We start from the raw sequence: 27,612 nt of genomic DNA on the forward strand, positions 1-27,612 counted from the left end.
TTCTGCATCCTAAAGGATGGTTCTCCCACAGGACCCTGTTTGCTTGCGGCCCTCTTAAATAGAATTTGGTCATTTTCCCAAAGTGCTGTTGGCATTCTTCAAGCTCCCTGCTGCTACTTCTGGACTTTCACTATTCAATCTTGCTTCAGACCTCTCCCCTTTTAAGGTTTGTCTTTGTGGCTTTACAGTACCCTCTCCTTTTGTCATCTTTTGAGTTCAGAGTCCCTCCACACAGTATTTGAGGACTGAAGCATTGGCTCATAGTTGTTATCTTCACTCCATTCTTGATGTAGAGACTTCCTCTTTCTTACATTTAGCTTTCCCTTCTTCATTATGTCTCTCCAATAATTATATAAATATACTCAGATTTCTCCTAATATTAATAAAATCATTGTGTCCTGCACAGTGATTCCCTCTTTAGCTACTGTCTTTGCATCTTTTTTTTTTTTTTTTTTTTTTTTTGTGCAGGCAAACTTCTTGAAATAGAAGCCTAGAGTAGCTATTTCTGGCTTCCTGGTCTCTAGTCACTTCCCAGTCACTCTTCAGTCCCCTTTAATCTAGCTTCTGCTCCTATTGAGCAACTTTCTCCAATGTACCAATGTCTCCAATTGCCACAGCCAGATGGTACTGTTAAGTCTTTGTCTTATTTGGTCTTTCTGTAGCATTTGACACTGCTGATCACATCCTTTTTCTCATAAATGTAAAAAACTCTCCATTGATTCTCATGAATTCTCCTGGTTTTCTTCTTCCTTGTGTTTATGCTCTTTTTTAGGCCCTTGAGCTCATTTTTCTACCCTGTCCTCTTTGCTCTTGTTCCTCAGGGTTTTCTCTTTCCTCACCACGTTCTCCTTAGGAGGCAGTTACATGCATGTCCATAGCTCCACAGCTTCTCCTGTGCATGGGAGACTCCCAATTCTACAGCTCAGCTGCAGTTCTCCCTCCAAGGCACCAGACAGCATATTGCATACCTCCTTCTGGGTGTACCTCAAACTTCACAAAGCTGGGCATACCCTGCTGGATGCCTACTCAGCAGCCACCATCCCTTCTTCCTTGACAACAGAATCATGATCTATAAGCCATTCTGCTTTGCCAGTGCTTGGTCTAGAGTTTACATAAAATATCGTTATGGCAGAATAAATGTAAGAAGACTTCTGATAGATTCTCACAGGATAGTCTTATAGTTGGGAGATAGTAATACACTGAAATGCAATAGGACGTTACTCTGCTCTAAGGTGTTAGAGCAGAAATATGGGAAGAGCCTGGCTCCTTCATGTCATTGTTGGGCCCTGCACAATTCTAGAATCTCCTGTCTTCAGACTTTTTGTTTTGTGGGAAAAATTAACTTCCACTTGTTTAGGCCCTTGTCAGTCAGGTTTTCTGTTACTTGTGGCCGGAAGAATCCTAACTGCTTGAATGTCTAGAACTGAACTCATTATCTTATATTCTGCTCACCCCTGAAGTCTACCTCTGCTTTCTCTAGGCCTAGGCTCCCAAGGCAAAATCCTGGGAGTCATTCCTGATTGCTCCCCCTTCGCTCCCCAAACCATCAACAAGGCCTGTTGATTCTTCGTTCTAAATGTCCTCCCCTTTCTCTTCCCTTTGTCATTAGCTAAACTTTAGTCTTCATAAAGTTGTACTCAAGCACTGCAGAATTCTCCTTTCTGGTTCTCTGACTCCAGTCTCTCCCTGTTCCAGTTTATTCTGCTCCTCCATCCATGTTGAAAGAGCAAACTTTTTAAAAAGGGTAATTTATTCGCTGGGCGTGGTGGCTCACGCCTGTAATCCCAGCACTTTGAGAGGCTGAGGCAGGTAGAGCGCTTGAGGTCAGGAGTTTGAGACCAGCCTGGCCAACATAGTGAACCCCATCTCTACTAAAAAAAAATACAAAAAAATGAGCTGGGCATGATGGTGGGCGCCTGTAATCCTAGCTACTCGGGAGGCTGAGGCAGGAGAATCATTTGAACCTGGGAGGCAGAGGTTGCAGTGAGCCGAGATTGCTCCACTGCACTCCAGGCTGGGCAACAGAGCGAGACTCCATCTCAAACAAACAAACAAACAAACAAACAAAAAAAGGGCAGAGATTTAAGAGTTGAAGGATATTCAGTTTCCAGGTGGGAAAGGAGTTGGCACTGACAGGGAGAGATGTAGGAAGATGAAATTAGGCTTTAATTGTGCAGCCTGGCCTTGAGTCACTTCTGTGCAAATAAACAGCTCTCTTCCGAAGTGTATTTTACTCTGTGCTTAAATACATACACATGAAAATGAAATTATTTTTGAGCCTTGTGAAATACAGCAGTACTTTGAGTTTTATTTTATGATTATTTTTCTAAAATTTTTTTTTAATTAAGGAAGTTGACTCTCAAGGCCTTCATTAGATGAGATATCACTGACTGGGAACAACTTCCATTTTTCAGATGTTATCCCTTTGAGCTGCACTGAACTGACACAGGATGAATCCTTCATTAGAAGAGGATTATCTACACTCTGTGTGACTATTTAGTAAAACATTTGTATTTGTCAGACTACTTTTCCAAAGTGAGGGTGGTTGAGTAAACCATTCACTTCCTCCTTCTCAAAACATTAGTCACCATGATTGATTTTTATGTTGGTAATAAAGAGAAATGGAATCAACTAAAAGCAGGGTGAGGATTATAGACCGGAAGCAGATAATTTACTTAACAAATATGTATTGGCTATTTGTTTATGTCAGGCACTATGCCAGGTGATCAAGACAGTGTCAGATAAGACATATTCTTGTTTTTCAAGCAGTTCTTGGGCCAATGAGCAGCTAGACTCATCTTAGCTCCTCTATAGACCAGCCTGGAGCCCACTACCCCCAGATAAGCTGCTCTAGAAGGTTTGAAGGTTTGTTTTCAATTTATTACATGCCTGCAGTTTCACCCCTTAGAGATTCATTTGGGTTCAACATCCTTTTTTAAAATACAAATTCACCTGGAGGGTGAAGATACTTTTGGTTGTTCAGTCATGTGCACTAGACCTGTTCAATGGTTTCCTTCCAACTTTTGGTTAAGATGGCTTCACTGACGACATTCAGTGAAGTGGATTTTTGAACCACTATTATAGGCAATGCACAGTGCTAGGTATACTGAGGGTTATAGAAGTAACAGAGGATGCCTTTTCTCAGAAAGAATGAGGACTTTAGAGATTCGTTATCTCTGCAGTTTAAGAATAACAGTCATAAAGACTATACTTTCAGGGATCATTTCTATAGTTTGTTGCTAGAGAAGTTTCTCTGGACATGTGGAGCACCAGAAACCATGAGGAGGAGATGTAGTGTTCTCTCCGGAGCATGAAGCTGGCTCTTGGTGTTGCGTCGCTGCACCTGCCATTTGCCATTGACAATCATTCTTCTCTTCCTCTGGGAGAGTAAGGAGGAGAGAACACAGTCTGAGTGGTTCCCATTTGTGTGAGTTCTTTTTTATTATACTTTAAGTTCTAGGGTACATGTGCACAACGTGCAGGTTTGTTACATATGTATATGTGTGCCATGTTGGTGTGCTGCACCCTTAACTCGTCATTTACATTAGGTATATCTCCTAATGCTATCCCTCCCCCCTCCCCCATGTGGATTTTTTTTTTTTTTTAAGAATAATAGTCACAGCTAGCATTCATCACACACACACCATGTGCCAGGCTCAGTGTCAAGGGCTTTCCTTACAACAGGTATGTGAGGTTGATACTGTTATAATCCCTATATAGCAGATGAGAAAACTGAGGTTCAGAAAGGTAATCAACTTGCTTAAGGTTACATAGCTATTAGGTTCTAGAATTGGAATTTGAACCCAGCTAGTATGACTATTGGGAAAGCCCTCTTATTGAGGCTCAACCTTGTCATAAAAAGTGAATAATGCCACTTCATTCATTCACTCATAGTTTCTACAAACGTGTATTGAGCATATACTATGTGCAAAGCATTTTTGTGGTGAACACAACATAGGTCCCAGTCCTTCTATAACATACTTTTGAGCAGAATAAACCAAATCATTATACAATACACTTACCTTGTAGGGTTGTTGTTGTGTACATAAAAGTGCCTAACACAAACATGTCACATAGTGGATAGCCAACAAATATTCCCAAGAAATTTATAACCCCATGGGAAAGATAAAAAACCATGCACAAATAACTATAATTCAAGATATATTGTGGCAAGGCTTTAGAAGAGGCCATATTTTATTTTATTATCCAGTTTTGTTGAGGTATAATTGGCATACAAAACACTGCACATACATAGTACTGTAAAAGCCCAGAGAAGGAAATCCCTTCCGGTGGGCTTGAGAAGCCTTCATGGATGAGTTGGCATCATGACTTGGCCATGGGGTAAATGGGATAGGTTTTTGGTAAGATACATTGCATGCAGAAATACCATGTGCTAAGACACAGAGGTGATAAAGTTTATGCATTTTTGGGAACCAAAGGGTGATTCTGTTGATTAGGTAAAAGAGAGTAATGGGAGGTATGGCTGAAAAGACAAAATGGAACCAACTCTTGAAAATAAGAGTTTTGACTGGGTTTGAGGAGGACAGATAGGTAGTTTGGAAGGGTAAAGCATGAGGCAAGGATAGGTAAGCTGAGGACGGATGCTTTAGTAGTGGATAACATTTGGGTCTTTGGCACAAGGGCTGAGGCCACTGGAAGGCAGAAAATGGTTGCAAAGAAAGAGCATAAGAATGTCAAAGGTTGCCTATGTTCCCTGTACCCGGAGAAGGAAGACAAATCTCCTTTGCCATACTTTATTTTATTTTTCAGTATCATTGGGTATAATTTGTATACAAAGCACTGTAAATAGGGAATGCATACAATTTGGTGCCCTAACCACTTTTCAGAATGTTATGTCAATGGGAAAATATGTTCTATGGATATATGCTTCAACTTTCGAAATATGATTGGTCTGAAAATTAAAGACTGTATTCACAATTTTTCAGATCTGTTAACAAGATTTAATAGATTTTCAAAGCTGGCCCTGACAACTTTCAACTTTGTTTCATTAGGAAAATGTATTCCAAGGTCCAAACAACTGGAAATGAACTTTAGAATACAGTCAATACTTGAATTGAGAGCCTCCTGTCTAGAATTTCCTTAATGGGCAACCACTGGTAAATATCTGTTTCCTTTATCGTATTTTCCAAAATTGCCCCATCATCAGATTTTTTAACAAAAACCTGGGGATTTTGTTAAAATATATAGATTTCTAGGCCCCTACCCTGGAGATGCTAATTCACTAAGTCTGGGGTGGACCCTGAGAATTTGTGCTTCAATAAGAGGTCCAACGGATTCTTAAGATCAGGAAAGTGTGTACAAATCTTTATCAGAAGACCCTGTTTTTTGTTTTTTGTTTTTGAGGTAAGTGACTATTTTGGTTCTCAACTGAATTTTAACAATGAAGGGAAAATCTTACCAGCAGGGCTTAAGACCTGTCAGTAGCTGACAACATTTCAGCCTGATTAGCTCCTGGGGTGAGGAGATGAGGATATGTTCGTATGCTGCTCTGTGCTTCCTTGTGAACTGGCAACATCTAAAGATGTTTCTGGTGCTGGAGAATCCCTCAAAGTGGGACAGAACTGAAAGCCCTGGTCCCAAGATGAGCCAGGTGAGGCCTGGGATTGACTGGTTGATTGTAATCGAACCTCTGAGGACCCCTGACCTGTACTGATATAGCCACAGAGCTGGTCACATAGTCATTAGCTTTTAGATCAAAGTCCATTCCATTTTTTTATGACTTGGATAATTGAGTACTTTATGTAAGGGTTTAATTATGACAAAGTAATAAATGGGTAAGAATGATACTTTAGGCTGGGCACAGTGGCTCATGCCTGTAATCCCAGCACTTTGGGAGGCCAAGGTGGGCAGATCACAAGGTCAGGTGTTCGAGACCAGCCTGGCCAATGTGGTGAAACTCCGTTTCTACTAAAAATACAAAAGAATTAGCCGTGCATGGTGGCAGGCACCTGTAATCCCAGCTACTCAGGAGGCCAAGGCAGGAGAATTGCTTGAACCCGGGAGGCAGAGGTTGCAGTGAACCGAGATTATGCCACTGCACTCCAGCCTGGGCAACAGAGTAAGACTGTCTCAAAAAAAAAAAAAAAAGATACTTTAGTATAGAATCTTTACAATTAGGGAAAAAAGTCAACTTGAGGGCAAAAGCAATGATCTGGATTAAGTAAGATGATTCGAATTTAGGAAAAGTATGAAATAATTTTAAAATGATTTCTGGATTTCTGTATACATCTCAGTTCTTAAATAGAAGAAAGTGTACACATAAGGATAGGCATTTTATGAAAATGTCGGTAATTCATTGTAGTTCTTAGAGTGGTTACCAGTAGAAACTGGCTTTCTAAATTCTGTTATTTATAGATTCAGATTTTGGTGTAGTGTGAATGAGTGAAATAATGTTATATCTTTAATTAGGAATCTGTTGTTATTTTTCAATTAATCTATGTCAGTAGCTTTAGCATTTGTATTAAATCATTTTCTTCATGAAAGCTTCTAATGAGGAAACAAATTGATTGTATTTATATATTGGATTCTTGCCACCGCAATGTGTATTCAGTCGTGTCTTTTGAAGTATATTTTTACTGGTCATTTTGTGGTTTGTCTTTGAAGCCAGGCTTTGGGGGAAAAAATTCTTCATTTGGATGAAGGTTTCAATTTAACAAAGCTTTCTTATTTTTGCCTCTCTTCTCTTTCATCCCTTACTTTGATTTTCTTTCTTTTTTCCCCTCTTGACTTTGTGTGAGTGATTTAAAGGAAAATGAAGGCACCCCAGCCCCATCTTTTTTGGAATAAAATCCATACTTCATAGCATTGCCTGGAAGTGACTTGCCCTCTGCCTGCCTCTCTAAGCTTGTCCCAACCCCTCCCTGAAATGCTCTCTTATGCTGAATGAGTCTCATACCCAACTCAGACAGCCCTTGCTGCTTCTTACCTCCATTCGCTGATTTGGCAAACATTTATTGAGCACAAGCTCTATGCCACTGCCCCTTGAGGGTTCATTGACAGAGAGACAAGAAGATGCTAATACAGTATTATAGGTGCTACTGAGAGGTATGCACAGATGTGCTGTGGGAACCCTAACATAGGACACTTAGCTGAGCCTCAAAGGATCATGGAGGGTCCGCCAGGAGAAGAAGGAGGCATGAAAGGAAAGGTTTGCTGACAGAGCGTGCTTGAACAAGTGGGCAGGAGTGTGAGCGGGAGCTGGGGAGGACCTGAGAGCTGAGGTGAGCCATGGAAGGATTTCTTTTTTTTTTTTTTTTTGAGACGGAGTCTTGCTCTGTGGCCCAGGCTAGAGTGCAGTGGTGCGATCTTGGCTCACTGCAAGCTCCACCTCCCAGGTTCATGCCATTCTCCTGCCTCAGCCTCCCGAGCAGCTGGGACTACAGGCACCCGCCACCACACCTGGCTAATTTTTTTTTGTGTGTGTGTGTGTTTTTAGTAGAGACGGGGTTTCACTGTGTTAGCCAGGATGGTCTTGATCTCCTGACCATGTGATCCGCCTGCCTCGGCCTCCCAAAGTATTGGTATTACAGGCTTGAGCCACCGCGCCCGGCCTAGCCATGGAAGGATTTCAAGGAGGAGAATGATAGGACCAGGCTTGCCTTTTAGGTCATTAAGATAATGAAGGTTCTAATGACTAACAGCTGACATTTATTGGAGGTTTACCAGGTTCTTTACGTGCATTACCTCTGTTAGTCCTCCCAAGAACCAAATGAGGCAGATGTGGTTATTATTTCTGTTTTAAAGACGAGGAAACTAAGGCTGCAGCAAAAGTCTTAGCTAGAAGATGGAGGAGCTGGGACTTCAACCCAGACCTGTCTGCAAAGACTTTGCTCTTCATGCTCATTCCATTCCCTTTTCCATCAGCACTGAGGAGAGTAGGTCAAAGGGAGGAGGATGAGGGCAGTGGACCGTTTGCGATGTGGTTACATGGATGTGGGTGAGGCCTTTTGAGAGCTCAGATGAACTCAGTGTCTGCAGAGATGGAGAGGAGATTGATTAAAAGAGTATTAAGGGAGTAGAATCTACAGGTCTTGGTGACTGATGGGATATACATAGTAATAGAAAAAGAGGTATAGGGATGATTCCCAAGTTTCAGCTGGGTGTGTAGTAAATCATCCATTGAAATAGGGAACACAGGGGTAGGAAAGGTTTGGGACCTATGGGACAAAGGACAGTTCTACTCCTGAAAGAGAAGAGTAATGGTATCTCCTGCTTTTGAATATTTTAATGGACTAAAGTATTTAATATATGCAGGCGCTATAGTGAAGTCTTTGGCAATTGGTTTCTTCTCTGGTCAGCCTGAGCTCTATGACGTATCCCTCTAGTCCTCTAGTCTTCTCTGATTCTCTTGTCTTTTCATCCCACAAGCCTAGAAAAATCCTAATCTTGGATCATCAGTTCAACTGTCCAACTTCTCTGCTTGTATATCTGGGAAGCTATTCAGTTCTGGAGAAAAATTGCACAATTGGATTGCACCATAGTAAACCTTTTTATTTAATTTTTTTTTTGAGACAGGGTCTTGCTCTGTCACCCATGCTGGAGTGTAGTGGTGCAGTCATGGTTCACTGCAGCCTCAACCTCCTGGGCTAAAGCAGTCCTCCCACCTCAGCCTCTCAGATAGCTGGGACCACAGGTACAAGCCACTACACATGGCTATTTTTTTTTTTATTTTTTGTAGAGACGGGGTCTCACAATGTTGCCCAGACTGGTCTGAAATTCCTGGACTCAAGTGATCTGCCCACCTTGGCCTCCCAAAGTGCTGGAATTATAGGCATGAGTCTCCATCCTGGCTGCACTGCAGTAAAGCTTAGTCTTCAACCTCAGCCGAACCCTTAGTGATAACTGGTAGTTATTTCACATGCTCCACATCAGCAACCTTTTTCCTTGATTTTTTTTCCTCCCCAAACCCTTGTCAGTCTTTACCTCATCGTATTGCTTCTCACTCTTTCCATGACGTCCCAGCCTACTTCACAAGAGAAAAGAGAGGCTCTCAGGTTGGAACCTACTCAGTATCCTACGCTATCCCTTACTCAACATAACTGCTTTGGGGTGCTAGGCTGGTCCTTTGCCACCTTCTCTTCGTCTGGACCTGGCCCCTCTGCTTGACCTCCCTCTGCATCTTGGGCCTGGCCTCTCTGTGACCCTCCTCTCCCCTGCCAGGCTTCTCTCTGATCCCGAATCCTCCCTTAGCAACTCTTATCTGCAGGCAGTAAGACACATTCTGGCATTAGTCAGACATGGGTTCTTCTGGTCCCAGTTTTTACCATTTGCATGTTCTGGGCCAATTACATCACTTCTACACAATTTGATTATTTCGGCCAAACTGGTCCACAGTTGGGTTTTCTGTGCTCTTAGTCCCTCACAGAGTGTCTGGCAAATAGTGGAAATTTATTCATCTCTACTATTGAGAGAACAAATGCAGTATTCATAACTTGAGATACGGAGACTGTGTTGGCATGTTAATGCTGAGATATCCACCTTGCCTAGATGAACTCTAATAACTAATCCAGCTTAAAAATTTTTTACATAACATTTGCCTTCAAGTGAATAATATGTCCATGTTCATAACAAGGAAAATATCAAAGGCATGATAGCTGAGTTTTTCCCAAGGAGGTTTTAAATGTTTTTGTAGAAATTGTCTCATTTTTAAATGAATATCACATTTTTGAACTTGCCCCTGATTCTGCACAAGATAAACTGTGGTGGCCCCACAGTGTGGACTTTTAAACTCCTATGGTGCAATCAGACAACCTCCCCATGCTTCATTGTTCTCATCTGTAAAGTGAAGCCTAGATTAAATGATTTTAAGTGTCCTTCCAGCTGTAAAATTCAGTGAGTATATGGGCCACAGTCACACAGTCACTCAGCTATCAGTTATTCACTAATAAGATAATGGCATCTCAGTGGTCGAAGAGTAGCTGTTAACCTGAAGCAAGCAAAAAATAAAACAAAATTAAGTTTTTAAGCGTCAACAGCAACAAAAATGACAGAGCAAGGGCCAAAGAGACAACAGTTTAGAATACAGTAATCAGCTGGAGTTATTTGTACATAAGCAGTACCTTGTTTTCTCCAAAACACAAGTTTGGAACAGAAAGGCGTCTCTGACTTTCCTGTTGATGCTCTCCTCTCAGCCAGTCTCTAAGTCTGTTATCTAATCTCTTGTCTCTTCTCTTGCTCTCAAGTAGCTTCCTAAACTATCTCCCCACTTTTCTGCCTCCCATCCATGCTACACATCTCTGCTGGATTTGATGTGGACATCATTCTTTATCCTTAAAGACAAATAAACAAACAAACAGACCTTTCAATGACTCCTTTTTATTTACAGAAAAAAACCCTCTAACTCTGACCTGTTATTTAGTGCTTTTATTTTGCCATAATGTATTTGGCTAGCATTTTTCCTTTATTAGTTCATCGAATTATAGTTTGTTGCCTATTACATGCAGGAGGTATGGGGATTGTGTAGACATACTAGTGAGATTTGCTAGTGAAAAAACAGTCCTCATGCTAGAAAGTAGGGGAAGGAATGTTAGAATGTGGGTTTCCCGTGTTGCAATCAGAAAGCTTAATCACTCACTGATCAAAAAGAGTTCTTAGGTTTCTTAATGTTTATACCCATAGTGGGTGTTTCATTGACCATAGCAATGATTCCATGTAGCAAAAGTGTTATAGGAGACTCTAGTGGTAAATAGTACTTTAATTTCTTTTCAAGATTTAATTTCTTTTTTGCTGTCCAGGAATGGACTTAAAAATTGTGTTGAGGGAGCAGGTGATGAGTTATACTGTCAATCTCAGATAATGTTGTTTATTATTTAATAAAAGTTTGATTGTGACCATTGTATTTTAGTAAGTAGGTGAACATTGTATTATCTACCTAGATGGGCTTGTAAATATAGACTCAAGACCACAGAAATATTACATCCCCCGAAAGAACCCAGGACCTTCTTGTGATATGTTCTTCTATTACATAATTGAGTTATATGCCTATTGTCTGTTGTTACAATAGTATTTACCATATTAGATTGTCATCTCATTATATACAAAGAGCTCATATTTTGGACTAGATTGTAAGCTCCTTGTAGGTAGGCATTAGGTCTTGTACTTTTGGTGAGATTAAGGAACTGGGACTAGAAGGATCACCAGCTCTCCCACCAAGGACCTTCCTTTTGCTACCCAATTGTTTCTAAGGCTGGTACCTGGACCCCTGGGTACCAGGCCTTGAATGCCTTCCACCAGATGGTGCTCTTTTCCCATTTCTGTTGTTGGGTGTCACTGGTCATGTTACTCTTTGCCACTAGTCCATACCTTCTGCAAGGTAGTAGATGGGACACTTTCAGAAGATAATTTGGAAACAATATGAATCTTTCCAAGTGAGAAAAGAAATTATAGGAAATATTTAGTGTACAGACTCTTAGCATTGCTCAGCAAAGCCATTTCCTTGGGCATAAATAAACTTCTACCATGTGGCTGACTGCTCAAGGTCAGTTGCAAGGGGTTTTCCTAGCCTTATAAACTTGCATGGAATCCATGCTCAACTAGGTGTCTATCTGAATCCTAAGATTCCATTTTCAATGCAGGATAACTCTTCAGTGTTAGCCTTTGCAGTCTGTTTGGAGACAGCCATTATCAGAGAACAGAGATGGTCAAGAGGGAGATAGAAGTCTTTGGACACTGAGTATTGCAGACAGCCTATGCATTCAGAAGGCATTGCTGTTTTAGTACAAAAAGGAAGTTCAAGCTGAATGCAGTAGCTCACATCTGTAATCTCAGCACTTTGGGAGGCCAAGGCAGGCAGATTGCTTGAGTCCAGGAGTTCAAGACCAGTCTGGGCAACATGGTGAAACCCTGTCTGTACAAAAAATACAAAAATTAGCCAGGCATGGTGGAGTGTGCCTGTAGTCCCAGATACTCAAGAGGCTAAGGTGGAACGATAGCTTGAGACTGGGAGGCAGAGGTTGCAGTGAGCTGAGATTGTGCCACTACGCTCCAGCGTGGGCGGCAGAGCAAGACCCTGTCTCAAAAACAACAAAAAAGAGAAGTTCAAATTTGGATGTCCTTAAGTCATTAAGAAGAGATTTGATTTTGTTCAGCAGGGGTTTATCAAGGCAGAGAGTATATGATGTGTTTTAAATTTCCATAAGTCACAGGTAAAATAACACTTTTAATACTTCAGTTGCAAAAAAAAAATTCATCTAGATGTTCTAGATTTATAACATCACAGATGGCTGTTCTGGATAGCTAGTTTTATAATGCCATTGCAACTCTATTCACCTAATTCAGTGGGTCATATCATTTTTGGTGAGTGCGGGGCGGGGGTGAGTTATTGACACTAATGAAGTCTATAGACTCTTCTCCAAGAGAAAAGAAAACAAATATTAATTTCACCCACAATTTTAGAGAGTTTAGGAAATCCTCTGAAGCCCAAACTATGGACTTCAGGTTAAAGACCTCTTTCTAACCACTCCCTAATATTCATATTAGGGTTGATTCATGCCCATAGGCTATCTAACAAAGCAATTGTATCTTCTCTTAAGTACCAGATTTTTTTTATATTATAGCCAATAGGAAAGCAGTTAATATGGAATTTAAGAGCTTGGGCTCTAGAACCAAGTAGACCTGTAATATGGTTTGGCTCTGTGTCCCCACCCAAATCTCATCTTGAATTATAACCCCCACATGTCAAGGGAAGGACCTGGTGGGAGGTGATTAGATCGTGGGAGCAGATTTGCCCCTTGCTGCTCTCATGATAGTGAGTGAGTTCTCACAAGATCTGGTTGTTTGATAAGTGTCTAGCACTTCCCACTTCTCTCATGCTCTCTCTTTCCTGCCACCCTGTGAAGAAGGTGTTTGCTTCCCTTTCACCTTCCACCATGGTTGTAAGTTTCCTGAGGCCTCTGCAGCCATGTGGAACTGTGAGTCAGTTAAACCTCTTTTATTTATAAATTATCCAGTCTCAGGTAGTATCTTTATAGCAGTGTGAAAATGGACTAATACAACCTGGATACAAATCTTGGTTCTGCCACTTAGTAGCTACGTGATCTTGGCCAAGTTGTTTGACCTTCCTGAGTTTGAGTTTCCTCATCTGTAAAATGGGGATAATAGTAGTCCTGGGCTGGGCATAGTGGCTCATGCCTGTAATCCCAGTGCTTTGGGGAGGCCAAAGCAGGAGGATCACTTGAGGCCAGAAGTTCGAGACCAGCCTGGGCAACATAGTGAGAATTTGTATCTACTAAAATGAAAAATAAAGGAAATTAGCCAGGTGTGGTGGTGCACACCTACAGTCCCAGCTACTTGGGAGGCTGAGGCAGGAAGATTGCTTGAGCCCAGGAGTTCAAGTTTACAATAAGCTATGATTGCACCACTGCATTCCAGCCTGTGTGACAGAATGCAACCTTGTCTTAAAAAAATAGTACTGACCTCCTAGGGTTTTTATGAAGATTAAATAAAATAATACATGTGCCGGGCGTGGTGGCTCATGCCTGTAATCTCAGCACTTTGGGAGGCCAAGGCAGGTGGATCACCTGAGGTTGGGAGTTCAAGACCAGCCTGACCAACATGGAGAAAACTCTCTCTACTAAAAATACAAAATTAGCCAGGGGTGGTGGCACATGCCTGTAATCCCAGCTACTTGGGAGGCTGAGGCAGGAGAATCACTTGAACCTAGGAGGCAGAGGTTGCGGTGAGCCAAGACTGCACCATTACACTCCAGCCTGGGCAACAAGAGCAAAACTCCGTCTCAAAAATGAATAAATAAATAAAATAATACATGTAAAACATATACCTAGCACAGGGCCAGATGTGGTGGCTCATGCCTGTAATCCCAGCACTTTGGGAGGCTGAGGTGGGTAAATCACTTGAGGCAAGGAGCTCAAGACCAACCTTGCCAACATGGGAAAACCCCATCTCTACTAAAAAGATAAAAAATTAACTGGATATGGTGGCACACGCTTGTAATCCCAGCTACTCAGGAGGCTGAGGTACAAGAATCGCATGAACCCAGGAGACAGAGGTTGCAGTGAGTGGAGATTGCACCACTGCACTACAGCCTGGGTGACAGAGTGAGACTCTGTCTCAAAAAAAATATATGATGTATATGTATATGTGTATATCTAGCATAATGCCTAACATATAAGTGCTAATAAATGTTAATCATTTTATTATAATTGGGGAATAGATTTTTCCTTTCTTTTTTTCTTTTTCTTTTTTCTTTTCTTTTCTATTTTTTTTTTTTTTTTTGGGACAGGGTCTTGCTGTGTCACCCAGGCTGGAGTGCAGTGGTGTGATCATGGCTCACTGCTGCCTCAACCTCACAGGCTCAAGGGATCCTCCCACTTCAGCCTCCCAAGTAGCTGGGACTACAGGCATGCACCACCATGCCCGGATATATATATATTTTTTTTTTGTAGCGACGAGGTTTCACCATGTTACCCATGGCTGGTCTCGAACTCCTGGGTCCAAGCAATCTACCTGCCTTGGCCTCCCAAAGTGCTGGGATTACAGGTGTGAGCTACCGCAACTGACCAGTATTTCTAATCATGTGAGGATAGCTACAGTTGTTTGTCTGACCTCTTTCATCAGGATCTATCTAATTAGCTGACTGAGGGAATAAAGCTCTGAGTACTTTAATCTCAATAACTGTGTTCATTAGTTAGCTCCATGGTGAAGAATCTGATATCTCTGCCTTGCAATATGTTGATTTAGATTCAGTAGCCCTATTTTCAGCAGAAACCTGATAATGTTTTCTGTGAATTGTTTATTTACTTTTTACAATTTCCACTTTTATTTTAGACTCAGGGGGTACATGTGCAGGTTTGTTACAGGGTATATAGTGTGATGCTGAAGCTTGGGATACAAATGATCCCATCACCCAAATAGTGAGCATAGTACCCAATAATTTTTCAACTCCTACCCCTCTTTCTCTTTCCCCACCTCTATTAGTCCCTAGTGTCTATTGCTCACACCTTTATGTTCATAAGTACCTAATGTTCAGCTCCCACTTATAAGTGAGAACATGCAGTATTTGGTTTTCTGTTTCTGCATTAATATGCTTAGGATAATGGCCTCCAGCTGCATCCATCTTGTTGAAAAGGACATGATTTCATTGTTTATTATGGCTGCATCGTAGCCCATGGTGTATATATGCCACATTTAAAAAAATCTAATCCACTGTTGATGGACACCTAGGTTGATTCTGTGTCTTTGCTATTGTGAATAGCGCTGTGATGAACCTACAAATGCATATGTCTTTTTGGTAGAATGATTTATTTTCTTTTGGATATATACCCAGTAACAGGATTGTTGGGTTAAATGGTAGTTCTGTTTTAAGTTCTTTGATAAATCTCCAAACTGCTTTCCATAGCAGCTAAACTAATTTACATTCCCACCAACAATGTAAAAGTGTTCCTTTTTCTCCACAGCCTCACCAGCCCCTGTTGTTTTTTGACTTTTTAATAATAACCATTCTGGGTAGGTGTGGTGGCTCACACTTGTAACCCCAGCACTTTGGGTGGCTGAGGTGGGCTTGAGCTCAGGAGTTTGAGACCAGCCTAGGGCAACATTGAGAAACCTTGTCTCTACAAAGAATACAATAATTAGCCAGGTGTGGTGGCACGTGCTGCTCCCAGCTACTGGGAGGCTGAGGTGGAGATGATTGCTTCAGCCCGGGAGGTTGAGGCTGCAGTAAGCCATGATCACGCCACAGCACTCCAGCATAGGTGACAGGGCAAGACCCTGTTTCAAAAAAATATAATAATAATGATAGCCATTCTGATTGGTGTGAGATGGTTTTGATTTGCATTTCTCTGATGATTAGTAATGTTGAGCATTTTAAAATATTCGTTGGCCACTTGTGTGTCTTCTCTTAAGAAGTGTCTGTTCATGCCTTTTGCAAACTTTTTAATGGTATTGTTTTTTGCTTGTCCAATTAAGTTCTTTATAGACTCTGTGAATTTGGGGTGGCAACCTAGAACTGTGTGTTTGCAGTATGAAAGATATTGAAATATATCTTTAGATGAATCATATCTATTATAGTCATCATTTCATCCATAGTACCTGGGCAAAGGGCTTGTCATAGAAGACATTCAATAAATATTGAATTGGTTGACTGAGTCACTGAATTATTTTAGAATAGTAAAATATCTTTAGAGAAAGACTCAGTTAATTTTGATGATTGTTTTAATTGTTAGATTATATTTTCAAGACTTTCCTCCTTAGTTTCTTATTAGAGGTCCTGTTCTGAAACTGATTGTTGGTGGTGGAAACTTGTACACTCCACTTAAAAGCTTTGTAATGATGGGTAAGTTATTTGATCCTTGATGCCTCAGTTTTCTTATTTAGAAAATGGGCATAATAATAGGGTTAAGAGTGTGAGGAAATGTAAGAAAAGTGCTTAGAGCAACATTCAACAAAATGTTCAATAAATCTTAGCATTGTTATTAGCACTACTATTATTACTACTACAGTGACTGCTGCTGATCAAGATTCCCTCAATACTGTGGGTTCAGTTTATTTGTACCTTTCCCCAAACTAAAGTTCATTTTTTATTTTTTACTTTTTTTTTTGAGACAGGGTCTCACTCTGTTGCCCAGGCTGGAGTGCAGTGGTGCAATCATGGCTCACAGTAGCCTCAACCTCCCAGGCTCATGCAATCCTCCCACCTCAGCCTCCTCAGCAACTGGGACTACAGGTGCACACCACCACATCCAGCTAATCTTTGTACTTTTTGTAGAGACAGGGTTTTGCCATGTTGTCTAGGCTGGACTCAAACTCCTGGGCTCAAGCAATATACCCACCTTGGCCTCTCAAAGTGCTTGGATTACAGGTGTGAGCCACTGCATCTGACCTAAAGTTCAGTTAAAACATCTTTATTGTTTGTTTGTTTGTTTATTTTGAGACGGAGTCTCTCTCTGTTGCCAAGGCTGGAGTGCATGGCACGATCTCGGCTCACTGCAACCTCCGCCTCCTGAGTTCAAGTGATCCTGCTGCCTCAGACTCCCAAATAGCTGAGATTACAGGCATGCGCCACCATGCCCAGCTAATTTTTTTGTATTTTTAGTAGAGACAGGGTTTCACCATGTTGGTCAGGCTGGTCTCGAACTTTTATAACCTCCAAAAGTGCTGGGATTACAGGCGCAAGCCACCGTGCCTGGCCAAAACATCTTTAATTTGAAAACACAAATAGCATACTCTACAATTTAATACTAAAATTTTAAGACTGTTAAGTAGCATAGAGAAAATGTGAAATTTTATTCTTCCATGTTCACTTTTGGAGGCACAAGTGAAGATGGGTTTATTTTTACTGAATGTGAAAATGATCATCATTAATATGGTTGCAACATTCTCTCTCTGCTCGTTCTGTACTCATCATTTTTCAGTTCCAAATATCATTTGCATGGTCCTGATGACATTGAGTATGTATATTGCAGAGGAGTGATAGCTTCCCTTTCCTATTGAAGCTGAAGCTTCAAAGAGAAGATTAAAGAAGTGTTTGTTATCTATCTGCACAGGCCTGATATGAAATTCTCAGAGGCTTTTAGGATAAACACAACTCTGTATGTGTGCATTTATATGCTTTTTCTTCTGTATACTTCTATTGTGGTCTTTGTATTTTGGTTTAAAATTTCTAGTTTCAGACTTGTTGGACTCTCTGGCTAACAGAGAATTGCTTTCAGAAAAAGGGTAAGAATTGGAAGATGTTGGCAGGATTTTACCAAATCCCTCCTGAAGAGTATAAAATTCTCTATTGTGGAATTACATTTCTAGAGAACATGGTGAAGGCCACCCATGGGATATCTTTAACAAGACAAGACCAAGATCTTAAAGGTGTCCAGCAGAGACTAATCTGTGGTGCCCTCCAGTGAGGGATGCAATTGCTCACCTTTTGGGCTTTCCTTTTAGAAGTGTTCTTTGTGAGCTTTGGAATAGAGGTGTGGCTTTTTTAAAAAACAAACTCCCTATAGGGTTAATCCATAAATAATATTTAGAGAAAGAAGACAGGGAGAAAAGGTAGGATAGCAAGATACCTTCTGAAAAAGAAGGGAGCTAACATTCCACTTCATACTTTTCCACATCAAGTTCTACATATAATTTTTATTGTCAGAATTTTCTCTTTTTTTTTTTTTGAGACAAGATCTCATTCTGTTACCCAAGCTGGAGTCCAGTGGCGTGATCACAGCTAACTGCAACCTCAACCTCCTGGGTTCAAGAGATCCTCCCACCTCAGCCTCCCGAGTAGCTAGGACTAGCATGTGCCACCACGCCCGGCTAATTTTTGTACCTTTTGTAGAGATTGAGTTTTGCCATGTTTCCCAAGCTGGTCTTGAACTCCTGGGCTTGGGCAATCCTCCTGCCTTGGCCTCCCAAAGTGCTGGGATTACAGGTGTGAGCCACCACACCTGACCTCAGATTTTTTTAAATTGACAAATGCAGTGGAATATATTTATGTACAGTGTGATTATATATACATATACACATACACACACACATATACACGGTGAAAGGATTACCATAGTCATACTAATTAATACATTCATCACCTTACATGGCTTACAAGGTTACCTTTTTTTGGTGAGAATGCTTAAAATCTACTCTCTTACCAAATTTCAAGTATGTAATAGAGTATTATTAACTATAGTCACCATGCTGTACGTTAGATCCTCAGAACTTATTCATCTTATAATTGAAAGTTTGACAGAAATACTTAATTACAGTATTACCAGGAATAAAGCAGGTTCTGCTATTTAACATCAACTAGATGGACCTACTACTTTATTTGATACTGTTGAGTTCTTAAGATATAACTACTATTGGCAGAAGCAATACTCTTAGTATATATGACTTATAAGATCATATTTCTTCTTGACTGACAAGAGAAACCAGGAAGCCAGGGCACTTTGAAGTAGGTAGAGAAAAAGACTGAAAATGTGTGTTAGTTGGAGTGGGCATCATGGGACAGGGAGGCACAGAAGTGGCTGAGATCATCAATAGCGTACTTTGCCTACTTAACAATTTACCTAGAGCACCTTTTAACTGCCACTGCATAACTAGGGTTTTTCCTGGGCCAATAAATGAGAGCAACAGCACAGTTCCTGCTATTGCCATCATCAATATTTTGGAAAGAAGACAGAGTGTACTTACACATGTGCACATACATGTATGCACATACTCGAACCCTAATTTCTATTTATATTAAATTAGAAGTTGGGAAATGATAGGAATTGGGGGTTAGGGAAGTGCCTCAAGAGAAGATGGAAAATAGCAAGAGCAGATGGAAAATTGCTCAGCCATTTGATGATTTGCTTGATTAGCTATGTTTCACAGAAAGGAGTTTTATGGAAAATTATTCGTGGTGGCCAGGTACAGGTGCACTGTCTGCTAGGTGGAGATTGACCCATCATACTATTATTCACAACGTATTTCAAGTTTCAGCCAGTTTCAGCTTATATATGCCCCTGCATTTATATGGACACTCCTTCTTCCCAGGTTTTGAAGCTTTCCACTTCCCACCCCGTCCTCTGCCCCTTCCTGTCCGCTTTGCTACTGCAGATGTCAAAGCTGTCCTGGAATTTCCTCACCCTCTAACCCAAGTATCTTACATTTCTCTTCACCTGATTGCTAGCCCAGAAACTGTTCTGGAAAAGGAAAGGAACAAGGAAGGACAAATTGTCAGGTTTCTTCTCCACTTTCTTACGTCTGATAATGTTCCCCAAATTAAACTGTGAATTATGGCAACATACTTACTCTCCACTGACCTCTTCTGTCTTTATTTTCTGAAAATTTGTCACACACTAAAGAAATAGCCAATATACTCACTGGGCTGATACTCTTCCCTGAAGAAGCTAAGCCTAATTTAAGTAATGTATGTACTAGAAGACACACCATTATCACCTATCACCTTTTCTGCATCTTTTTGGGGGGTTTGTGGACCCTTTAAACTGCAAGCTTGTCCAACCTGCCTTATTTTGTTGTTTTTCTTTTGTTTTTGCTGTAGGCTTTTAGCAGGGTGAAGCCATGATTTTTAGTTTCTACCTCTAGTGATAAATGGAAAAGAGGGATGAGGAAGGGGCTTTAGTGGCCCACCAGAAACAGAAACTAAGAACCCATGACTGTATTCTCTCCCTTGGGCACCCCTGCAAAAGAATTCTATAAAAAACTGTGGACTCCCTCCCTAGGTTAAAAAAAAAAAAAAAAAAAAAAAGCTCCGACGCACATATACACTCCTGAGAGGTCAAAATGAGGATAGAAAAGCATCCGTTATATTTGGTGGCATGAAGGTTATTATGTCTATAGCAAGAGTTAATGTGCAATGGCTCTGAGCCTGACTGGAGGTTGTTGAGTGAGTGGGCAGTGAGGGAATAAAATGAGCCAAGTGTAGACAGTGCTTCTGAAAATGTCACTGTGACATGACGGGAAACAGGACAGCAGGTGGAGGGATGTGAAGGGGTGAGGGAGGATTTGCTTTATTTTTATATGAGCATAAATGCTGATGGAAAGGGCCAAACTGAGAGGAAGAGGTTGAATACAGACAAGAGAAAAATTGATAAAGAATAATGTAAATTTCCTGTGAACGCAGGAGGAAATGGGACCCAAAATACAGTAGACTTTCTTGGGTAACCATCATATATAACATTGTTTTTGTGGGGAAAGAAAGGCAATTTAGTTTCCAAATAAGTGACTTACAAATGATGCTTTCCACCACTGCTATTTTATTAGTTTAAGACTTCAAGGGTTGCTAGATGCAGTGGCTCATCCCTGCAGTCCCAACACTTTGGGATGCCGAAGTGGGAGGATTGCTTAAGCCCCAGCCTGGGCAGCAAAGTGAGACCCCATCGCTACAAAAAAAAAAAAAAAGTAACTGTTTTTCACTGTCTCATTGCAAGGTTGTTGAGAATTAGTAGTACTGTGTGTAAGCATCTAGGTGTGGTGGCGTGTGCCTGTGGCCCCAGCTACATGGGAGGCTGAGGTAGGAGGATCCCTTGAGCCCAGCAGGTCAATGCTGCAGTGAGTGATGTTCATGCCATCGCATTCCAGCTTGGGTGATAGAGCAAGGTGCAGTCTCAGAAAAAAAAAAAAGATAAATAAAAGACTTCAAGAGTTGTCAGTTTTGCCAATTATTTCCCAAAATAATAGAGGAGATAGGATGGTACAATGAACTGCAACAGCCCCATTCTTGGCTCAGACACTAAAATGTTAGACAACCTTAAGTCAATTGCACTAAAACGTTAGACAACCTTAAGTCAATTATTCATGTTTCACTTGTTGTTGTTGTTGTTTGTTTTGTTTTGTTTTTTGAGACGGAGTCTCGCTCTGTCACCCAGGCTGGAGTGCAATGACGCGATCTTGGCTCACTGCAACCTCCGCCTCCTGGGTTCAAGCGATTCTCTTGCCTCAGCTTCCTGAGTAGCTGGGATTACAGGCACACGCCACCATTCCCAGCTGACTTTTGTATTTTTAGTAGAGACGGGGTTTCACTATGTTGGTCGGGCTGGTCTCGAACTCCTGACCTCATGATCCACCTGCTTTGGCCTCCCAAAGTGCGGGATTACAGGCGTGAGACACCACACCCGGCCCATGTCTCACTTGTAAAATTAAGAATTTAGGCTTAAAAGGCAAAGCCCAGGAGTTCAAGGCTGCAGTGAGCTATGATTGTGTCACTGTACTCCAGCCTGGGTAACAGAGAAAAAAAAAATTAGGCTTCAGAGGTATTTGAGATGTGTTGGTGTTGGTGGTGGGGTTTGACTGTTATAACAACTGGGAGTGCCTCTGGTATTTGGTACCTAGGACCAGTGATAGTAATGGTCCTGTAATACACAGGCCAGATTGTCACAACAAAGAACTATCCTGCTGAAAGCCTGTAGAGCTCTTGATGAGAAACCCCAGGCCACCGCTAGGTTCCCTTTTAGAACCTTTCCAGCTCTAAAGTCAAAATTACCTGAGGAATTTCAGTGAATTAAATGCATCTTTTAAGCCATTGAGACTCTTTCAAATCTCAGGGATAACCTTTTGTTTTTCTCAAAAGTAGTAGTGACTTTGGCTGGTTATAGACTTTAGCAAGCTTTTTGGACCAGGTGCTATAGCTATGGTGGGCCAACCAGAATTGAGAAATACAAGTTTGACTTATTCCCTTTTTTTTCCCCTTGTATTTCAGGTACTATTGGGATTTTCAGCCCCAAGGTGAGTCCTCTTTGACCACGTATGGTTTTATGCTAAAAATGTGTAAACGGGATTGTTTATTTCTGTCTCTTCTCTACAAGCTTCTCCACAGAGTGGCATTAACTATTTCCAAGGAAAGTTGGTGGAGTGTTTAATTAACCTTCACCCTGCTGCGCCCCCCTGCCCTGCTTTTTAGCAACAAGAAGCTCTATGCTTCTTCCTTCTGAGTGGATTGTTGCTAGATTATTTTATAAAACCAAGGCTATAATATGCTTTAATTCCTTGAGCTTTGTTAGGTGCCAACAGGATCCAGTAGCATTCAAATAAAATGGTAGCCGAGTCCATAATAAAAACCTTGGGAGGGTTCCAACTCAGCTAATCCTTCATTTGCTCCAGAAATAAATTCCAGTATGTTACCTCCTCGATCACAGTGCCCTTCCACACAGCCTGCCTGTCTGGCAGAAGAGAAATGTCAGAAATGGAGCAGTGTTGAAATTCCCACTAGAACAGTGTTATCACATTTTAATATGAGCCTCACTGCAGCCTCAGTGCTTCTAATTGCTTTCGAACCATTGTTTTCCTGCTTTTGCTTGATGAACCCAGCATCTGGCATGATTCTAAAAAGTACTACAAACAGCTGTGTGCAAAATTTAAAAAAGAAAAAGGCCAAGATTAAAACACATTTTTGAAAGGTTCAGAATTGAAATATTTTTTTCTGAATTCAAACAGTTTGAGGGGATATCTTTTAAAGTATTTGCCTTCCTTCTTTTTAGTACTCTGGTTGAGAATGTCAGAAAATCAACCTGAATATTATCTTAATTTATTATAAATGGAGGGGCTTTATTTTCTCAGATAATCACAGAGTTTTAGATCAAACTTACAAATAGCTTTATAAACTAGTTTGCTCTGTAACTTTCTTAACCAATTGTAAACTTTTAAAGTACTTTTTATTCTCTTAATGTTATCACTGTATCCAACCTCAGTGAATAGTAATACCTTAAATAAATTAAAATTGTGAGTGATTATAATAGTTTTATTAAAATTTTTATTTTTCTGGCTCATACTTTTAGTGTTTTTATAAACACTAAACATTTCAAGTTTTTATAAAGCTTTATTTTAAAGCCATCTTTAAGAAATAAAAATCATATATTTTCAAAGCTTCTTGACTCTTGTAAGTTAAAGTAGGAGCACTTACACTATTTTACATAATGTGATGTGCTGTTACTATATATCTCACTGTCCTAAAGCATTTACAGCTGAAAACATAGATTGAGCAGTGGATAATTTTATGTAATAATGTAGCAGTTTGCTTTGCAAAATGTGAATTGCACTATTCAGGGGATGGCCCTATAGTTCAGGGTTTAACAGATGTTAACCAAAATCCACAGGGGGAAGAACATGATTGTGAACTGGCAGAAATGAATGGAACTGTGAGGCTAGAATTAATTATCTAAAGGAGAAATAAGGAGTTAGTGTCAGAGATGTGGTATAGGAATAGGTTGAGAAAAGAAAATAATTTTGGAGCTTAACCTAAGAGACTATATGGGACTAAAAAAGACAAAGGGCACATCTTACCAGATTCTTGAAATGGTGGCATTGCACTCATCTTTCAACATAAAGCAGCTGCTACCCATCCTTTCTCTCTTGCAGAGAGGACAGAGGTAGAGCAGCCAAGGAGACAAGTGAAAATAGTTTATTTAGAACAGAAAACTGCATTTGCTTCTTGACAACGATTAAATATATGTGGCAAAATCTTAGTGCATTTGGAAGTAAATGTAAGGAAAGATGACACAGAAAAACTCATGCCCTAGCCCCCAGTCTCATGCCTTCTCACAGATATTTTCAGGGGTGGGGGGAGTTAGTGAGAGGGTATCTTTTACCTTGCCCTTTTGATCAGACCTTAGCTGATTATATGCTTCAGAAGCTGGTGGGGTGGGTAGGAGCAGTAACTGGTTTAGATAAGGTACAACAGGACAATTTAAGATTATGAAAAGATTAGAAATATGTAAGAAAGAGAACAACTAGCAGAAGAATCTTAAAAGCCCTGGAAAACTGGGTGGTGTTGGGATGGGAGTGAGAAAGAAGAGAAATTCTGGCCCCAAACTTTCTGAGCATTTTTATCTGTGACAGGACCCTCTGTACAAGAAGAAGATGGGATGAATTTTATTAATTCTGCATCTGCCTAAATACACACTTGAGTTCTTCAAGATATTTGAACTAAACCAGGTCTGGTGCCTGGAAGGAAAATAGTCTTTAATTATAAAAGATCCATTATTTGTATATCCTTTTAGTAGCACACATTTTTAAAATAGCAGCCTTGGCTGGGTGCGGTGGCTCATGCCTGTAATCCCAGTACTTTGGGAGGCTGAGGCAGGCAGGTGGATCACCTGAGGTCAGGAGTTTGAGACCAGCCTGACTAACATGGTGAAACCCCGTCTCTACTAAATACAAAAAATTAGCTGGGAGTGGTGGTGCATGCCTGTAGTCCCAGCCACTTGGGAGACTGAGGCAGGAGAATCGCTTGAACCTGGGAGGTGGAGGTTGCAGTGAGCCGAGATCGTGTCATTGCACTCAAGCCTGGGCAACACGAGCGAAACTCTGTCTCAAAAAAAAAAAAAAACAAGGCAGACTTATCAAGATATAATTCACATACCATAAAATTTACCCATTTAAAAGGTACAAGTTAGTGGTGTATAGTATAGTATACTATAGTACAGTATAGTATAAGTATAGTATAGTATAGTATAGTATAGTATAGTATAGTATAGTATAGTATAGTATAGCATAGTACAGTACAAGTTGTGCAACCATCACCACTATCTAATTTCAGAACGTTTCATCACCCCAATAAGAAACCCTGTATGGATTCTAGAGCCCATTATCTCCAGAGGTCGAGAGCCCGTACTCTTCGTGACTGTTTTTCACTGTCTCATTGCAAGGTTGTTGAAGACTAGTAGTAATGTGTGTAAGCATCTAGCTTAGTACCTGGACATAGTGGGAAAAAAAAGCCAGTAGTTTCTATTTATCGTAATGGTACATTAATGGTAATTCTTTCTCTCACATTTCCACCTAGGTTTTTTTATTGGTCCACTGTCAACTTCCTGAATGATATTTATTTTAAAAAGGAAACAGGGAAAATAAAACATGATCCAAAGAATATATTACTTTAATGTAGAGGGGATATAAATGGAAGGGCACTTTTAATGAGCTTAAACATAATTGGAGAACATGAAAGAGGCTTTTTATTTTTACTTGACAATAAGACATAATATTGCTTTAATAATTCATGTCCTGCTTACTCAAAAAAATTTTCTACTTAATTTTTTACTTAAAGTTACAAAGAAAAGCCAGTGGAGTTTTTGCCATGGAATTTTTATAATTTCAGTAATCAATATCTAAAAGGTGATATCGATAAGGCAATATTAATTTTGCCCTTAGATTTGATGGCAATATCACTTAAAGTTATTGAGCAAACTGATTTCCTTCGTTTTACTTCAGTTTCCCCTTTTATAAAATGAGTTAGTGACAGTTTTAATCAAAAATTTGATTATAAGGTATAACGTTTATAATTCAAAATTTATTTGCTATAAAAAAACTTCATTAATATTAGATTGAATTTCCTACCATAGGCCCAGAATCTAAAACAAAGGACATAACATTTAAATAAAAATCTAGGGAAGACCATGGGAATATTATATAGAATAATATCTTTTTTTTTATCCTGTCGTCACTCACATTACATTTGTGGTAGTGGTAAACATGGGCCAGTGGAATCTCTTGCCAACTTAAAGATTCTTTGAGTATCTCTATGAGTGGTGTAAAAGGTTTCTGAGAAAATTATTCAGTATATTTCATTATGAAAAAATTCTACTTTGTGAAGCTTAAAAATCTCATTTTGAATTGGCAAGCCTATATTCATGTCAAAGTAAATCGATGCCTAATAATGTAGCCTGGCAGGCCAGGCACAGTGGCTCATGCCTGTAGTCCCAGCACTTTGGGAGGCTGAGGGCAGGTAGATTGCTTGAGCCCAGGAGTTTGAGATCAATCTGGGCAACATGGTGAGACCCTGTGTCTACAAAAAAACAAAATTAGCTGGGCATGGTGGCACAGGCCTGTGGTCCTAGCTGCTTGGGAGGCTGAGGTGGGAGGATCACTCAAGCCTGGCAGGTTGAGACTGCAGTGAGCCGAGATCGCGCCACTGCACTTCAGCCTAGGAGACCGAGCGAGACCTTGTCCCAAAACACACAAACAAAGAAATAAACAAATAAAAATATAGCCTGGCAAAAACAAATAGTGCTAAGTGAATAAGGAAATTATAAAGCCATGTTAACTGTAAATTAAGAGATTTAAGAGATTTACCAACGAATGCATAAACTTTGTGCATTTTGAGTCAAGCAAACTATTAAAAAATGACATCTATGAGAGAATTAGAAATTTGAACACTGACTGGTTATTTGATGTTATTAGGAAACTACTGGATTTTTTTAGGTGTGGCAGTGGTATTATGGTTAATTTTTTAAAAAAGAGTTCATTATTTTAGAGAGAGGTGTGCTATGATATTTAAATATATAATGTCTGACAAATAATATGGGAGAGGAGAAAGAGACAGTGTAAGTATAGATGAGATGAGATCGACCATAAGTTGACACTTGTTGAAGCTGGATGATGTATATATGGGAGTTTATTACACTGTTTTGTCTACTTTTATACATGTTTAAACTTCTCCATAATGCAAAGGTAAAAGAAAAAGGTTGAGATGGATTAAAAATGTAACATTATTCTTTTATCTCTGTCATGAGACCTAGTATATTAATGCATACGCTGCTTTATGCATCTGGATATAAAGTACATAGAATAATGAACTGATTTTTTAAATTGTTGTTCAAGTTAATGTTTTATGATAGAAAGAGCCTAAGCTTTGAAATCAGACCTGAATTAGAATCCCAGCTCCTCTACTTAGAAACTTTGTTAGCTACAGCAAATTACATCACTTCTTGAAGCTTCAGTTTCCTCATGTATAAAATCTCACTAATAATATCTGCTTCACAGTTATTATGAGTTGTAATGAGTTTTAATGAGATTATAACTCATGAGGAGTGCTTGCCACATGGTAGGCACTTATTAAAGTGGTAACAAGTATTATTATGTCTCAAAATAGGGCGAGGCAAGTACATAAATGTATAAAACTTTGATAATAAAATTTTCACGTTAGCTTTTCATAAAATTCGTTCATTCATTATAGCGGAACTCTGGTGTAGGGCCATGAAACTCACCATGTATATATTTGTAAGGTTTGTATTTATAGAGAGCATTTTTATTGGTGGTAGCCACTTCAGAGGCTAGATTTACAAGCTTTTTGCTATATAGTGTCTGAGACATGTTGAATGGAAGCACAAATGTTGCTTAACTTCTTGTCCCTTATGGTCACATACTTGGAGCATGTAG

The 27,612-nt window shown here is 40.1% G+C and overlaps 1 protein-coding gene and 1 non-coding gene across 3 annotated transcripts in view; both read left to right on the forward strand.

Annotated features, from left to right (window-relative positions):
• The window catches only part of SKAP1 (src kinase associated phosphoprotein 1), a 312,702-nt gene that overhangs the window by 52,108 nt on the left and 232,982 nt on the right, over window positions 1–27,612 (forward strand). For both annotated transcript variants that reach the window (XM_003278731.4, XM_012503658.2), the window contains exon 3: window positions 22,163–22,188. In XM_003278731.4, the coding sequence (XP_003278779.1) occupies window positions 22,163–22,188 (26 nt within the window). The remainder of the gene's footprint in view (window positions 1–22,162; window positions 22,189–27,612) is intronic.
• Window positions 3,202–3,417, forward strand: LOC115833593. Its single transcript, XR_004028974.1, has one exon. It is a non-coding gene; the product is annotated as a small nucleolar RNA U3 (small nucleolar RNA).

This window comes from Nomascus leucogenys, unplaced genomic scaffold (assembly GCF_006542625.1).
Source record: "Nomascus leucogenys isolate Asia unplaced genomic scaffold, Asia_NLE_v1 Super-Scaffold_258, whole genome shotgun sequence".
Taxonomy (NCBI): domain Eukaryota; kingdom Metazoa; phylum Chordata; class Mammalia; order Primates; family Hylobatidae; genus Nomascus; species Nomascus leucogenys.